At 42.6% G+C, this 18,417-nt stretch overlaps 1 protein-coding gene across 2 annotated transcripts in view; it reads left to right on the forward strand.

Moving 5' to 3' along the window:
- The window catches only part of LOC137519253 (1-phosphatidylinositol 4,5-bisphosphate phosphodiesterase gamma-1-like), a 175,666-nt gene that overhangs the window by 146,498 nt on the left and 10,751 nt on the right, over positions 1 to 18,417 (forward strand). The window contains exons 28-31 of one of the 2 annotated variants that reach the window (XM_068238128.1): positions 344 to 458; positions 7,512 to 7,673; positions 14,779 to 14,867; positions 16,054 to 16,280. In XM_068238128.1, coding sequence (XP_068094229.1) covers positions 344 to 458; positions 7,512 to 7,673; positions 14,779 to 14,867; positions 16,054 to 16,242 — 555 coding nt within the window. In that variant the 3' untranslated portion in view covers positions 16,243 to 16,280. The remainder of the gene's footprint in view (positions 1 to 343; positions 459 to 7,511; positions 7,674 to 14,778; positions 14,868 to 16,053; positions 16,281 to 18,417) is intronic. The other variant, XM_068238127.1, reaches the window with a different exon arrangement.

The following is an 18,417-nucleotide window of genomic DNA, read 5'->3' on the forward strand; positions in this document are numbered from 1 at the left end:
AGGGAGCGATTCAAACTGCTAGCGATTTTCCCTAAACGCTCAGGAGGAGAGGTGAGGAGAAACACATCTCTCCATAATAAGTCCCCCGATGGGAGGAATTACTCCTGACTGATGCGTAAGCAGAGTCGTCATCCCCATAGATGTTAAGGATTGCGCCAACCTGTGGAATGAATGTAAAACATGTAAGAATTCATGATGCTAATACGCTGTCATAAAAAGTTTCTGTACATTTCATTTTCACCTTGGAAAGCTCAACCTTCATGTCTTTATTTATACTGAGTTTTTTGTACTAAAGTTTAGTGACCCTTTAATCCTGATTGTAGTTTTATATATTGATTTACAGATCCTGGGCGCCAGACACCTGCCTAAAAACGGCCGAAGCATCGTCTGCCCCTTTGTGGAAGTGGAGGTCTGCGGGTCAGAATTCGACAATAGCAAAAACAAGACTGACGTAGTCGGTGAGTGCAAACCAGAAGATGATACGTCTAATGTCAGTGCTATATAAATCTATATATATAAAATCGGATGTATGTATGTATGTATGTATGTATGTGTGTATGTGCCGTGATCACTCGAAAACGGCTTGACCGATCTGAACGAAACTTGGTATACAGATCCCTTACTACCTGGGATGATATGTTCTGGGGGTCTCGCGGCCCCCCTGCACACGTGGGCGGAGCTACAAACAGCAAATCAGATTTTACCCATTCACGTCAATGGAAAAAATGTAAAAGGCTGCCATTCTCACAGTAATCAAGCCAGAGTCCCCACACTTGGCACAGTTGGTCACTTGGTGACCGAGGTTACAAATCCAGGAAAAGTGGGCGGAGCATAAAACAGCCAATCAAATTGCAGCTATTCATTTTAAATGGGAAAATGTAAACTGCAGCCATTCTTAGACTGTTAATCGCAGGGTTCTCAAACGTGGCACACTTGGTCACTGGGCGAATTAGATTAAAATTCAAGAAAGTGGGTGGAGCCTACATCAGCCAATCAAAATTCACCTATTGATTTTCAAGGGGAATATTTAAACTGCTGCCATTCTTACACTGTTAATGGCAGAGGCTTCAAACTTGCTACAGTCGGTCATTGGGTGACTGGGATCCAAGTTCAATAAAGGAGCGGGACCACATACAGCCAATCAGATTTTCTTGGTGGATAAACTGCTTCCATTCACACATTTTTGATGCCAGGAACCTGAAAGCTCACAAACTTGGTCATTGAGTGACTGTGTGTTCAGTTTACAAAAAGTGGGTGGAGCCAAAAACAAATTGTACTGGGAAAATATAAACTGCAGCCATTCTTACACCGTTAATGGCAGGGTTCTCAAACTTTGCACAGTTGGTCACTGGGTGAATGAGATTAATATTTTGGAAGGTGGGTGGAGCCTACAACAGCCAATAAAAAAATGCTACCATTCTCTTATACTGTTGATAGCAGATGCCTCAAACCTGGTACAGTTGGTCACTGGGTGACTAGGGTTTAAATTCAGAAAGGGGGCGGAGCAACAATCAGATTTGTTTATTTTTCAATGGGAATATACAAAGTATTGATACCAAGGACCCCAAAGCTGATAAACTTGATAATTGAGTGACTGTATGTCAAGGTTAGAAAAAGTGGGCGGTGCCAACAACTAACTTTTTAACATGGCAGGGTTCCCAAACTTTACACAATTGGCCACTGGGTGACTGGGATGAATATTCAGAAATGTGGGTGGAGCCTACAACAGCCAATCAACATTTACCTATTGATTTTCAAGGGGAATATTCACATTGCTACCATTCTTACAAACCTGAAGCCTCAAACCTGATACAGTCGGTCATTGGGTGACTGGGGTCCAAATTCAACAAAGGGGTGGAGCCACAAACAGCCAATCAGATTTGTTAGATTGATTTCAGCCATTCTGTTATTGGCAGGGTTCTCAAACTTGACAGTTTGCCACTGGGTGTCTGGGACTAATATTCAGGAAAGTGGGTGGAGCCTACAGCAGCCAATCAAAATTCACCTTTTGATTTTCAAGGGGAATATTTACATTGCTGCCATTCATACATTCTTAATGGCAGAGGCCTAACATCTGCTACAGTCAGTCACTGGTAGACTGGGTTTTAAATTCTCTTAAAAGGGAGTGGGCCAAAAACAGCCAATCAGATTTGTTTAGTTTCAATGGTAAAATGCAACTTATTTATTCCAAGGACCCCAAAGCTCATAAACTTGGTCATTGAGTGACTGTATGTCAAGTGGGCGGAGCCAAAACAACTAACTTTATACATGGGAAAATATAAACTGCAGCTTTTCTTACACTGTTAATGGCAGGGTTCTCAAACTTGAATGCAATGTGAAACGTACCTGCCGGCCACAGAGGGTGCTTTATATCACACGGGGAGTCCAGTGCAGTGAGAGGCCCATCACACCTCACAAACAAAGTCCAATGTGTAGTAACGATCCACATAGGACTCAAACCTTCAAGGAGTGATTTCCAACAAAATATTTATTTGTGCATAGCGGTCATACAGCATACAGATACGCACAACGTTTCGGGCAAAGGCCCTTTCTCAAGTGCTCAAATGATCTGGTAAAACCATGTGGAATATAAAACAAACCTTAACACACCACACCCAAATCATTGGGGGGCGGGCACATACTTAAAGATACATCAACCCTTTTAGGGTCAGAGAACGGCAAAAAATATATTCATAAGAAGCATCTGAGACTGAAATGTTCGTTTAAGCCATATGGTGACTGAGTGCCCAGCCTCTCCATCCACCAAGCCTCACGTCTCAGCAAGGCAGTCCTGCGGTCCTGACCTTCATGAAATTGCACTACCTCCAAAACCAACCATCTCAGCTGACTAACATTATGACCTAAATCCTTAAAATGTCTTGCTAAAGGGCTATTTATTGGCCACCAGCTGTCATCCCAAGCCACTGGTGAATGGGCTCCCTAAGAGCCAATATGTCAGAGTGCGGAGGATTACATCCTCAGATGTTTTATATTCCACATGGTTTTACCAGATCATTTCAGCACTTGAGAAAGGGCCTTTGCCCGAAACGTTGTGCGTATCTGTATGCTGTATGACCGCTATGCACAAATAAATCTTTTGTTGGAAATCACTCCTTGAAGGGTTGAGTCCTATGTGGATCGTTACTACAGATAGGGTTCTCAAACTTCACACAGTTGGTCACTGGGTGACTAGGATTAATATTTGGAAAAGTAGGTGGAGCCTACAAGAGCCAATCAAAATTCACTTATTGATTTTCAAGGGGAATATTGAAACTGCAGCCATTCTTACACTGTTAATGGCAGAGGCCTCAAACCTGCTACAGTTGGTCATTAAATGTCTGGGGTTCAAATTCAGTAAAGGGGCAGAGCCAAACACAGCCAGATTTATTTGCTGAATAAACTGCTTCCATTAGCACAATTTTGATGCCAGGAACCCAAAAGCTCACAAACTTGGTCATTGAGTGACTGTGTGTCAAGGTTACAAAACGTGGGTGGAGTCAAAAACAGATTTTTCTGGGAAATTGTAAACTGCAGCCTTTCTTCACTGTTAATGGCAGGGTTCTCAAACTTTGTACAGTTTGTTACTGGGTGACTGGGATTAATATTCAGGAAAGTGGGTGGAGCCTAAAAAAGCGAATCAAAAATCACATGTCGCTTTTCAAGGGGAATATTAAAATTGCTGCCATTCTTGCACTGTTAATGGCACAAGTCTCAAACCTGGTACAGTTGGTCATCGGGTCACTGGGGTTCAAATTCAGAAAAGGGGACAGAGCCACAAACAGTGAATCAGCTGTGTTTCATTTCATGGGAAAATACAAATCATTGATGCCAAGGACCCCAAAGCTCACAAACTTGGTCATTAAGTTGTGACTGTGTGTCCAGGCTACAAAGAGTGGGCGGAGCCATAACCAAATTTCACTGGGAAAATGTAAACTACAGCCCTTCTTACACTGTTTATGGCAGGGTTCCCAAACTTTGCCCAGATGGTCACTGAGTGACTGAGATTAATATTCAGGGAAGTGGGTGGAGCCTATAATAGCCAATCAAAATTCACCTGTTGATTTTCAGGGGGAATATTTAAATTGCTGCCATTTTTACACTGTTAATAGCAGATGCCTTAAACCTGCTACAGTTGGTCATTGGGTGACTGGGGTTCAAATGCTGGAGTGGGGCACAGCCACAAACAGCCAATCTGATTTGTTTAATTTCTATGGGAATATGCAAATTATTGATGCTAAAGACCCCAAAGCTCACAAACTTGGTAATTGAGTAATTGTGTGTTAGGGTTAGAAAAAGTGGGCGGAACCAACACCAGTCAAATATATACCCGGGCAACGCCGGGTTATCAGTGGGTGGAGACAAATACAAATTTTACTGGGAAAATGTAAACTGCAGCCATTCTTGCACTGTTAATGGCACAAGCCTCAAACCTGGTACAGTTGGTCATTGGGTGACTGGGGTTCAAATTGAGCCAATCATGTTTTTTTCATTTCAATGCAAATTATTGATGCCAAAGACCACAAAGCTCACAAACGTGGTCATTGAGTAATTGTGTGTTAGGGTTAGAAAAAGTGGGCGGAGCCAACACCAGCCAAATACATACCCGGGCAACGCCGGGCAATCAACTAGTACCTAATAATAATATGGTAGGACATAGACTATGACTGTGGTAGGATTAGATTGTGAGCTCCTCTGAGGACAGTCAGTGACATGACTATGTACTCTGTACAGTGCTGCAGAAGATGTCAGTGCTATATAAACACATAATAATAATATGGTAGGACATTAGACTATGACTATGGTGGGATTAGATTGTGAGCTCCTCTGAGGACAGTCAGTGACAGGACTATGTACTCTGTAATGTGCTGCAGAAGATGTCAGTGCTATATAAATACATAATAATAATATGGTAGGACATAGACTATGACTGTGGTAGGATTAGATTGTGAGCTCCTCTGAGGACAGCCAGTGACATGACTATGTACTCTGTAAAGTGCTGCAGGAGATGTCAGTGCTATATAAATACATAATAATAATATGGTAGGACATTATACTATGACTATGGTAGGATTAGGGTGTGAGCTCCTCTGAGGACAGTCAGTGACATGACTATGTAGTCTGTAAAGTGCTGCAGAAGATGTCAGTGCTATATAAATACATAATAATATGGTAGGGCATTACACTATGACTATGGTAGGATTAGAGTGTGAGCTCCTCTGAGGACAGTCAGTGACATGGCTATGTACTCTGTAATGTGCTGCAGAAGATGTCAGTGCTATATAAATACATAATAATAATATGGTAGGACATTAGACGATGGGAGGATTAGATTGTGAGCTCCTGAGGACAGTCAGTGACATGACTATGTGCTGCAGAAGATGTCAGTGCTATATAAATACATAATAATAATAATATGGTAGGACATTAGACTATGGCTATGGTGGGATTAGATTGTGAGCTCCTGAGGACAGTCAGTGACATGACTATGTGCTCTGTAATGTGCTGCAGAAGATGTCAGTGCTATATAAATACATAATAATAATATGGTAGGACATTAGACTATGGCTATGGTAGGATTAGAGTGTGAGCTCCTCTGAAGACAGTCAGTGACATGACTATGTAGTCTGTAAAGTGCTGCAGAAGATGTCAGTGCTATATAAATACATAATAATAATATGGTAGGACATTAGACTATGGCTATGGTAAGATTAGATTGTGAGCTCCTGAGGACAGTCAGTGACATGACTATGTACTCTGTAAAGTGCTGCAGAAGATGTCAGTGCTATATAAATACATAATAATAATATGGTAGGACATTATACTATGACTATGGTAGGATTAGGGTGTGAGCTCCTCTGAGGACAGTCAGTGACATGACTATGTAGTCTGTAAAGTGCTGCAGAAGATGTCAGTGCTATATAAATACATAATAATATGGTAGGGCATTACACTATGACTATGGTAGGATTAGAGTGTGAGCTCCTCTGAGGACAGTCAGTGACATGGCTATGTACTCTGTAATGTGCTGCAGAAGATGTCAGTGCTAAATAAATACATAATAATAATATGGTAGGACATTAGATGATGGGAAGATTAGATTGTGAGCTCCTGAGGACAGTCAGTGACATGACTATGTGCTGCAGAAGATGTCAGTGCTATATAAATACATACATAATAATAATATGGTAGGGCATTAGACAATGGGAGGATTAGATTGTGAGCTCCTGAGGACAGTCAGTGACATGACTATGTACTCTGTAAAGTGCTGCAGGAGATGTCAGTACTATATAAATACATAATAATAATATGGTAGGACATTACACTATGACTATGGTAGGATTAGAGTGTGAGCTTCTCTGAGGACAGTCAGTGACATGACTATGTACTCTGTAAAGTGCTGCAGAAGAGGTCAGTGCTATATAAATACATAATAATAATATGGTTAGGACATATGACTATGGTAGGATTAGATTGTGAGCTCCTCTGAGGACAGTCAGTGACATGGCTATGTACTCTGTAAAGTGCTGTGGAAGATGTCAGTGCTATAGAAATACATAATAATAATATGGTAGGACATTAGACTATGACTATGGTAGGATTAGAGTGTGAGCTCCTCTGAGGACAGTCAGTGACATGACTATGTACTCTGTAAAGTGCTGCAGAAGATGTCAGTGCTATATAAATACATAATAATAATATGGTAGGAGATTAGACTATGGCTATGGTAGGATTAGAGTGTGAGCTCCTCTGAGGACAGTCAGTGGCATTACTATGTACTCTGTAAAGTGCTGCAGAAGATGTCAGTGCTATATAAGTACATAATAATAATAATATGGTAGGACATTAGACTATGACTATGGTAGGATTAGAGTGTGAGCTCCTCTGTGGACAGGCAGTGACATGACTATGTACTCTGTAAAGTGCTGCAGAAGATGTCAGTGCTATATAAATACATAATAATAATGTGGTAGGACATCAGACTATGACTATGGTAGGATCAGATTGTGAGCTCCTCTGAGGACAGTCAGTGACATGACTATGTACTCTGTAATGTGCTGCAGAAGATGTCAGTGCTATATAAATACATAATAACAATATGGTAGGACATCAGACTATGACTATGGTAGGATTAGAGTGCGAGCTCCTCTGAGGGCAGTCAGTGACATGACTATGTACTCTGTACAGTGCTGCAGAAGATGTCAGTGCTATATAAATAATAACAATAATAATAACAATATGGTAGGAGATTACACTATGACTATGGTGGGATTAGAGTGTGAGCTCCTCTGAGGACAGTCAGTGACATGACTATGTACTCTGTAATGTGCTGCAGAAGATGCCAGTGCTATATAAATACATAATAATAATATGGTAGGACATTACACTATGACTATGGTAGGATTAGATTGTGAGCTCCTGAGGACAGTCAGTGACATGGCTATTATGGTTATATTGCAGTTAGTACATAGCAATGCCTTGAACAACGTGTTGCGCTTTTCCTCCCCAATCAGCGGATAACGGTTTGAATCCCGTCTGGATGATGAAGGAATTCGTATTCGATATCAATAATCCGGAGTTTGCCTTCCTGAGATTTGTGGTGTATGAGGAGGACATGTTCAGCGACCCGAATTTCCTGGCGCAGGCCACGTTCCCAGTGAAGGCTCTGAAGACCGGTGAGGAATGAGGGATATCGGACCTGTCTGATGGCCAATCAGAGGCTTCGGATCCTGGCTTGCATGCAAATATAATGCAAATTGTATGAAGCTTGCAACTGAGTCTGTAAACATCTGCAGGAAGCGAATGTGATTGGGCGACTTCCAATCTGCATACAATTTGTATTACATTTGCATGCAAGCCAGAAATGTGAGCATCTTATTGTCCATCTCATGGAGAGATGTGTATGCTTTGCAATGAGATGAATGAAGGATAAGGCTGGGTTCACACTTAATAAAAATTGTGTGCAAATGTGCGAATATGGATTTTTTGCACAGATAATGAAAGTCAATGGAGATCCATCCTTCTGCTTTGCACTCACGCGTTCGCATGCGTGAAAAAAAACATAAATTTTTCACCATAAATTTGCACACCGCATGCAAATTGTTATTGACTTTCATTAGCTACTCTGAAAGAATCCGAGCAAAAAAAAAATTATGCTAACACCATCCAGAAAATTGGCATCCGAAAAACGTTTGCGTTCCTGCCTTGATAGGTGTATGTAAACCCTACTGTAGGGCGAGTATAGTGACCTCCCCTTATATAACTGGCCTCTAAGTTTCCCACAGAAACAGTATCTAGAATTTATAGTGAGACATAATAACGGACCACCCCAGCGACAAAAAAGTTAGCAGTTAAAGGGGAACTGAAGTAAGAAGTATATGGAGGCTGACATATTTATTTCCTTTTAAGCAATACCAATTGCCTGGCTGCCCTGCTGGTCTATTTCTCTGCAGTAGTATCTGAATCACACCAGAAACAAGCATGCAGCTAGTATTGTCAGATCTGACTTTAAAGTCTGAAACACCTGAACTGCTGCATGCTTGTTCAGGGTATATGGCTAAATGTATTAGAGGCAGAGGATCATCAGGACAGCCAGGCAACTGGTATTGCTTAAAAGGAAATAAACATGACAGCCTCCATATACCTCTCTCTTCAGTTGTCCTTTCAATTCGGGCAGGTTTTGGACTAGCCCATCTCCTCATAATGAATAGAATGGTATGCTTTTTATTGTAAGAATTTTAGAGTACAGATTCTCTTTAAGGCTCCTAGGAGACAGTGAAACTTATTTGAGACTTAGGGAAAATCCGTTTTTGGTAATTAAGACAAGAGTCAACTTGTTGGTGAATAGGGGAAAAGAACTGGGTGTTTTCACAAAGAATGAGGCTGAATTTTGTAGTGTAACTACTTTTAGGGCCCCCATATTTTGCACTATTCCGAAGATCCACAAGGACAGGAAACAACCTCCGGGCCACCCGATTGTGTCGGGTATTGAGGGCCCATTGGAAAGATTGGGAAACTATCTCGACGGAAAATTGAAGCCACTTGTTGAAGTTTTACCCTCATTCATTAGAGACACAGGAGCTGTGTTGGGGGTCTTGGAGGGGTTTCCTGTCTGTGTCTGTCCATACCCCACGAGGTGGGGATGGCAGCTACAGCCTTTGTCTTGAAGAAGCACTATCCAGATTCCCCGCTACATATAACGGGTTTTTGATTGAAGCTTTGGAATGTATTTTGAAATACAATTGTTTTGTTTTTGATGGTCGGTTCTACCGCCAGACTAGGGGTACGTCAATGGGGGTGTCCTGCGCCCCAGCCTACGCGTGTCTCCATCTCGGGCTGTGGGAACGACAGGACGTCTACCCTATGGACCTCTTCCAGCGACATGTGCGCTTGTGGTTGAGGTTCATAGATGACGTGTTCCTGGTCTGGCGGGGAACAAGTGACCAGCTATGCCAATTCATGCTTGAGTTGGGAAACAACGAGAGAAACCTGAAATTCATATTTGATGTGGATGAAAGGGAATTAACCTTTTTGGGTTTAAGGATTCGTAGGGAGGGTGAGAGATTAGTTACGACATATAGGAAACCCACGGCAGGCAACACATTGTTGCATTTTGGTAGCCATCACCTGATTTCCCAAAAAAGAGCGGTACCAAGGGGCCAGGTTTATCGGCACAGGAGAAATTGTACGCTGGACAGTGATTTTAAAAGAGAGGGTCGTGAGTTGGGGGACCGATTGGTACAAAGGGGATACCCCGGGGAATTGGTTGAGCAAGAATTTCAGAGGATGTGGGAAAAAGGGAGAGATGAGGTCCGCAGCTTACGTTTACCTAAGAAAAAGAAAAAGAAAGTTGTGGGGGAACGGGATCCAAATAGATTCGTGACTATGTATGGATCGCACTGGTATAATTTACAAAATGTGTTACAAAAACATTGGAATGTGCTGATGTTGGATCAGATGATCGCCAGAATAGTTGGTGATAGGCCCCATATGACAGCCAAAAGGGCACAGAATTTAAAGAATATATTGGTGAGGTCTGAATTTAATAGTTGTCAGAAGGAAACATGGTTGGGACGATTCCCACAAAAATTTGGTATGTTTAGCTGCGGAAATTGTTGTGTTCGTAGCCTGGTCGAGAGAGCAAAAACTTTTACCAATGCAAAGGGGACAAGAACATATGAGATTAGAGATAACCATTCGCCCTACCTCTCAAGCCCTCTGTCTGGGTGTCACCCTGGACTCCGCACTCTCCTTCACTCCCCACATCCAAAACCTCACAAAGTCCTGCAACTTCCACCTTCGTAACATCTGTAAGATTCGCCCTTTCCTGACCTCTGCCACCACCAAACTCCTCATCCATGCCCTCATAATTTCCTGCCTTGACTACTGCAATGCCCTTCTGTCTGGTCTCCCTATGACTCGAACAGCCCCTCTGCAGTCCATCATGAATGCAGCAGCCAGAATTATCCACTGCTCCCATCCCTCCACCACGGCAGATCCCCTCCTTGAATCCCTCCACTGGCTTCCTATCCAGTCCAGAATCAGATTCAAGATATTGTGCCTGACCTACAAATCCGTCCACAAAACCTGTCCAACCTACATTTCTGATCTTACTTAGAGATACACACCAAGCCGCTCACTCCGCTCCGCCAATGAACTTCGCCTGACCGTCCCCCGCATCACCCAGTCCCATGCACACCTCCAAGACTTCTCAAGAGCTGCTCCAACACTATGGAACTCCCTACCTCCACCCATTAGGGCAGCCCCCTCCTTCAACACCTTCAAGAAGGCCCTCAAAACTCACCTTTTCACTCTGGCCTACCACCCTTCACAAGTGCTCTAAGCCAACAGCTGAACTCTGGTCCCCTACCTCTCGTGTCCTTACCTCTCCCTCTAGATTGTAAGCCTTTGGGCAGGGTCCTCCTCCTTTTGTGTCCTACCTGATCATGCACCTCCATTACTGTGCACCCATGCTATGCATTTGAGTGAACCTAACTTGCCTAATCTCCATGCTCCATTCAGTGACTAAGCATTACCTTGTACTCATACTGTGCTGTGTGATCTGGTTTTCTTGTATTCCTGTATTGTCATATTGCTGTTTGTCAACCCTAAATATTGTCTGTAACCTAAATTAATGTCCAGCGCTGCGTAATAGGTTGGCGCTTTATAAATGCAATGGCCTCAATTCACTAAGATCATGCTGGAGATAATAAGGCAAGAGAAAACTTACCTCCACACAGTGAGAGAGTTATCCTATCTCTTCATTCCTTAAGTTACCTCCTCTGTAGTTAATTTACCTCCTCTGTAGTTAATTTACCTCCTCTGTAGTTAATTTACCTCCTCTGTAGTTATTTTCACATGTCTTTAACTCTGGAGTTATTTTAAGGATTGGAGAGTTAACTTAAAGACAGAAAAGTTAACTTTAGGTTTGCCTGAGGTAAAATGTTTCCTGAATACTACATGCCTTATCACCATGGTAACAACTCTAGAAGAGTTATTAAAGACAGGAGATAAGCTTAGTGAATTGAGGCCAATAAATAATAATAATAATGGGGGATTCTCAAGGTTTTCTTTGTTTTCAAAAGCATCTCCTGAACAGCAGTTGCAAATTCTAACTGCAAACATAGTGTGCAAGTGAGTAGGGAGTCTGGCTGAGATCTTACTGCTTTGGCAATTAAACTGCTGTTCAGGAAATGCTTGAACAAAAACCTGAGAATCCCCCATGAGGAGATGGACTAGTCCAAAACCTGTCCGAATTTAACCGCTTTAACAGTTTTTCGGATGCCAATTTTCAGTTCTGGCAGATTTTAACTGCTTAGTTTTATCGCTGGAGAGGTCCTTTAGACCAATTGTAGAAAACTAGTAAGAAAAATAAATACACACATTTAGGTACTTACCTTGAGAGAGGGATGCTTCTGGATCCTCCAGACCCCCGTTCTAACACTGGACCCCCGGAGTTCACCTTACACCTGCGCGGTAGCATGGAGCCGACACTCTGGCTCAGTGGTAAAAGCCGCGTCCGCATGGCTCGGTGCTAGTGATGCGAACCACCTGCGCAGGGCGGCTGCGTGTCATCAGCGAGCCTGTGTCGATGGGCTTGCGGGGGTCTCCGTGCTGGAACTACGAGGTGGGGGGCGATGGGGGAAGCCGGACACCTCTGGAGGACCCTCGCCCGAGGTAAGCACTCAAAGGGCTTGATTCACAAAGCGGTGCTAACTGTTAGCACGCTTGTGAAAAGGCCATTATCACGCCTAAACTCAGTTTGGGCGTGATAAGTTCTAAATGCAAGCAAAGTTTTGCATGTGCACAGCGCGCAGCACAGTGCGCGCCAAGTGCCCATTCACCTCTATGCAACGTTTCGCGCGCACCACGCTGGGACTTTGCGCGCGATCAGGTAGTCACAGCGGTGCTAACCGAGTTAGCACCCTAGTTATCACGCCTAAAGTTTTTAGGCATGCTAACTGGGTTAGCATCGCTTTGTGAATCAAGCCCAAAGTGTATATATAGATTTTGGGAGAAGGTAGGAGGCGCCTGTAGACATATATCAATAGTAGGTAATATGATAATAGGAAAGAAGGTTCTCTTGTTCCTACCTTATAGTAGTGAAACTCACACGTAAGGCAGTAGTAAATACTTCTTCAATTTTATTGGGGCACAAATGACAACGCGTTTCTCGGCCACAGCCGCTTCCTCAGGTCTATAGAAGTGCCTTTAAATATAAATGGTAATATTGAAGATAGACACATAACACTCAGCACCAGTAACACTAAATTTAAATATAAACAATATGTTAAAAAAAAGCAATAAAACAGTAGGATATAATCCATTAAAATAATCAACATAATGAATAAAACAATACAACAAGTAAAATATAATCCATAAGCCCCGGTGATTGTAGGTGAACATCGGTAGCTCCCATAAGAACAATAAATATAGTGTGTTCTCAAATCATCGGAAGCAGACACTTCTCAAGATAGGAATTCATACCCATAAATACATATACAATTAGGGAATGTCGAAATCTCATACAGTGTATAAAAAATTGAGAATATTAATAAAACTATATATATAAATATATATACACACATAAAATAGAGTTTGCATACACGATGTGCTTAGGCAAGCTAAATAAAATGTCCAATATCTGTTTCAGACCTCTATATCTCACAGATATTGGACATTGTTTATTTAGCTTGCCCATGTATTTATGGGTATGAATTCCTATCTTGAGAAGTGTCTGCTTCCGATGATTTGAGAACACACTATATTTATTGTTCTTATGGGAGCTACCGATGTTCACCTACAATCACCGGGGCTTATGGATTATATTTTACTTGTTGTATTGTTTTATTCATTATGTTGATTATTTTAATGGATTATATCCTACTGTTTTATTGCTTTTTTTATCATATTGTTTATATTTAAATTTAGTGTTACTGGTGCTGAGTGTTATGTGTCTATCTTCAATATTACCATTTATATTTAAAGGCACTTCTATAGACCTGAGGAAGCGTCTGTGGCCGAGAAACGCGTTGTCATTTGTGCCCCAATAAAATTGAAGAAGTATTTACTACTGCCTTACGTGTGAGTTTCACTACTATAAGGTAGGAACAAGAGAACCTTCTTTCCTATTATCATATTACCTACTATTGATATTTGTCTATGGGCGCCTCCTACCTTCTCCCAATCTCTGCCACCCCTGTATAGCGGAGTGCACACTTGGATATTCTCCAAGTGGCCAATTTTTATCTGGAGCTGCGACCAAATTCACTATCAGAAGCAAGGCCGAGTGAGGACGGTACTTCCTCACATGCGAGAAGAGTGGTTGCTTTCTCTAGCAACCCAATTTTGTGAGTATATCTCTGTTTTACACACATATCCTGGTGTCCCTTTGATAATACACCAGATCGGGCTCCCGGTCTCCTTGTGTCTTTTTTTTTTTTTTTTTTTTTTCACAAGAATCAGCCATATATAGATTTTTTTTTTTAATGTGGCATTTATATGGCTGTTTTTTGGTTTGTTTTTTGTTAAATAAGCCGTATAGTGATTTGCATCATTTCTATGGACTGGGCAGTATGTCCTGTTCCGCCTGGGTGGATATTTTGCAGACGTTCTCAGTTACCACTTCCTGTCAGCAGTCAGACGGCCTTTACACGCATCCCCGCAATTTCTGGCCGTATTTTTTCCATTTTGCGTTTTTTTCCGATGCAATTTCTTTCTTTGTTTGATTCGCATTTTGAAGTGATTTTTACGTGGATATCAACAAAGTAAAATTACATAACGCTACGGCTAATTTACTTCAATAAATTTGATGCAATTTTTGTGTAACAAATCAATTCTTTGTGCGTTTCCAATGACTTACATTAGACGCAAATTGCATTTTCATTCTCAAAACCAGCAGAAAAAAATCAAACAACAACACATGTCAAACGCAATGCCATCGACTTTCAGCAAACACAAAAACAGAAAACGCATGCAAATTCTGCTATGTGTGAGAAGTGCCTTGGCTGAGCCAGAGCAGGATCATCTACCTGGCACCCTAGGCAGGTGCCTGGGGCCCAGTGGTTTTCAGGGGCACACCTGCCACCTTCTCTGACCTCATCGTCGGACGCAGATAGCGATGGACAGAGTCTCATCTCTGCCATGAATGAAGTTTTGCCTGTGGGAATATTTGCTATTTTTCTGCACACAAGTTTAGTTGAAAGTAATTCCTCTCCTTGTTATTGTCTGACTTGCTTTATACTTCCTGGTCAGCTGACCCCTGTCACTTCCTGTGTCCAGGTTATCGCTCCGTCCCCCTGCGGAACAGCTACAGCGAGGAGCTCGAGTTGGCCGCCCTGCTGGTGCACATAGAAATCGCCAATGCCAAGGTGCTTTATCTGGACTCTTTGTGAAGGATTTGTTATTGGTCACTTCATGTATACATTGTTAATCTATGCACAGCCTGCTTATGTTATTTAAAGGACACCCGAGGTGAAAATAAACGAATGAAATGAACAATTGTATACTATCCTCCTTCTCCTAAAAATGACTTTTTAAGATATGCCTCAGTTTTATTTTATATTTAAACCTACTTTTTTACGTTTTTACTGTTTTATAGTTTTTGCTCAATGACACATTCATTGAAGTATGCTAGAGCTAAAATCTACGAACTATTGACCCTTTTTATCTCTTTCCTGCTCTCAGAAGCCATTTTCTGCTAGGAAAGTGTTTTATAGTTGGAATTTCTTATCAGTGAGGGTCACACTGTAGTCACTTCCTGTCTGAGTCAGGACTGAGTCAGCCACTTACATACCTGATATTTAACTGTTTCAGGCAGAGAAAGAAAAAAAGGAACACAGCCTAGTTATTTGTGTGCTAGACACTGTACATACAGATGTCTATCTCATCATGTCACATGTCACTTCGGGTATCCTTTAAAGTGTAACTGTATGTTTACTACAAGGTCACATGTAAGATTCTACATTTAATTTAGATCACGTTATGCTGGTAATTAGTCACAGATGAGGGGGACTTAAACTCTCTAAATACTTACAGGGTGCATCTCTCTGTTTTCCTTCAGACCTGTGCAAGAGTTCTGGTCCACTTTAAGGGTTGCTTTAAGACATAATTTAGCACAAGTGTGTTGAAGTGTTGGTAACATCTGCACAGCAGAGATAAGCAGTGCGGGCAAACAGAAGGAAGGGAAGAGGGCCATACACACAACGATTTTCCTGTTTGACTCCCGGCATATTCCATCACCCTGATTGATGCTACTGGGAATCTACTGCACACACATGAGATTGATCATAATATTGATCAATCCTTACCAAAGATTTTTACTGTAATATTGATCAGTTGGGGGCAGGTTAGGCTGAGCAGTGCAATATGCAGTGTGTATCAAGAATCAAATCCTCTTTGATCAGTCCAGAAAGGGGTTGATTGTTTTGCCACATCGAGATGCAATCTGTGTGTGTGTGGCCACCGTAAGGGGTGGAGCTTCTCATTCTTGGTCTTGTTGGATGTTGGTGGGTATCGGATGACGTCTGACACTCGCTTGTTTTCTGCCCCCCGCAGGAGGAAGACGAGGACAACCTCTACACGTCCATCCAGCAGCTGCGGGACCGAGCCAGCGAACTGTCCAATCAGGTGTCCAGCTACGAGCGCGCCAATAACTGCGACTCCCGATACCAGCAGCGGCTGGACGAGCTCCGGGCAGCGCAGGAGAGGCTGCTGGAACTCACCGAAGTGAGAAACAGAAAGTGAGTTCCGATGGGCGGCTGGTAAAGAAGGACGAAACCGCAGTATGTGGCCTGTTTCTACAGATCGATAAACTAACCACTTGTCACATTGTCACATGTCACCTCGGGGCGAGGAAGACACAGAGCGAGAGTCATGCAGCGGCCCACAGCAACCAATCAGCTTCCAGATGCTAATAGAGATTGGAATTGGTTACTCCAGGCAATGCCGTGATTTCTCTTCCTGTGTTTTGATTGGTCAGACCCCGGCTGACCTTCTCTATAAAAATGTTTAACCACTTCAGCTCTAAGGCTTTTTCAGAGCAATTTTCACATTTCAGCGCTGCGTTCATTCATTCGGCAATGAGTTTGTCACCACTTATTACACTGAAAATATCTATACAGTGTTTTTATTTTTTGCCACAAATTAGGCTTTATTTGGGTGGTACTTTTTGATAAGAATTATTTTATTTTATATGCATTTTAAAGTGAATAATACGAAGAAATAAAAAAAAAATCATTTTCTCAGTTCTCAGCTAATATAGTTTTAAAATCGTCCCGGTTATTACACCATTTAATTGTGTCCCTAGTACAATGTGTGGCGACAATATTCTGTTTGGAAATAAAGGTGTATTTTTCCATTATGTGTTTTTGGGTACTCTAACAATAATGTAAGCCCCTATTTGCAAAAATAACAGTGATATACCCACATAGCATACATATTTTAAAAGTGAAGTCCCTAACGTATCAATGTATGCATTGTCATTTAACCACTTCACCCCCCCAGTGCTAAATTTCTCCGTCCCTCTGCGCACCGCTTCACCCCCAGGGACGGAGAAAGGCGCACTTGTTTGTTTACTGGCTGGGAGTGGGCGGGGACCTCGCGCGCACACTCCAGCCAGCCAGCACAGCAGGTGACTAATTGGATGTTAGGAACAAGCGTTCCTAAATCCAATTAGACGCGCCGATTGCGGACACAATGGAGACTGCTTCAAACAGAAGCAATCTCCATTGATAACAATAAAATGTAAACAAACGTGCAGCGCGCGATCGCGCGCCCCCGCGACCCGCGCGCGCACGCACACACCCCCGCTCTGCAGTGCAATGATTGGTTATGGGGACCCCAGTCCCCAATAACCAATCATATCACTGAAAAAAATCAATAGAAGCAGCGCTGCAAAGTACAAATCGCGCTGGTGCTTCAGGGGTGAAACCCCTCCGTTGTGAAGTGGTTAAATTCTGTCACTTTCATTTATTAATTTATTTTTTTTTGTTATGTTATATGGGGCAGGGTGGACTTATAATGAATTATTGGGCTTATTATAGGGATAGGAAATGTATATTTACATTTTCTTTTTATTGTAATATTCCTTTTGGCCACTAGATGTCCCCACACATTTTCCTGTCTGGTTAACTTAGAACACAGTTCCAGCCAGCAACAGGCAATGACAGTGACTGTCATTTTCACAATGAAATGAATACTGTTGCTTGTTGCTACAGCAATCATTTTTATTTTTAACACTTAGATTGGATTCAGGAACATGTGTTCAACCTCGGGTGGTGTGGGGAGGTCGGGGTTGAGAGACAGTATCTACGCCCCTGGGAGCGTTGTCTGAGGTGAGACTTTCAGGGGTGTAGATACTTGTCCCGCAGAAGCTTCCCTTTTTAGTTTTGAAATGGGAATGAGTTGGGACTAGGGTTGCCAGGTGTCCGGTTTTACACCGGACAGTCCGGTTTTTGGCCCCTGTGTCCGGTTTAAAAAAACATGCTAAACCGGACAATTAAGTTGTCCGGTTTTAGAGCCCCCCGCAGCGCAAGAGGAGAACAGCGCAGCAGAGAGAGAGCTGGGAGCAGCGGTGGAGAAAGGGGGCAATCTCCCCCCCCTTCCCTCACCTTAGGGTGCTCTCTCTCCCCCGCTGTCTCCTCCAATATGCTGTGCAGGCTGGCGGGTGGCTGCGGGCGCAACTTACCTCTGTGTCGCTCCAGCGCCGGAAGTTCGGGTCCCGCAGCCGCTGAGAGAGATTTGACTCAAAAAAGATCCGGATCAAAGATCCGAATCATTCATGAGCCGGACAACACTATCAGTCTGAATAGTGTTGTCCGGCTCATGAATGATTCGGATCTTTGATCCGGATCTTTTTTGAGTCAAATCTCTCTCAGCGGCTGCGGGACCCGAACTTCCGGCGCCTGCGACAGAGGTAAG

The sequence above is a fragment of the Hyperolius riggenbachi genome, chromosome 5 (assembly GCF_040937935.1).
Source record: "Hyperolius riggenbachi isolate aHypRig1 chromosome 5, aHypRig1.pri, whole genome shotgun sequence".
NCBI lineage: Eukaryota > Metazoa > Chordata > Amphibia > Anura > Hyperoliidae > Hyperolius > Hyperolius riggenbachi.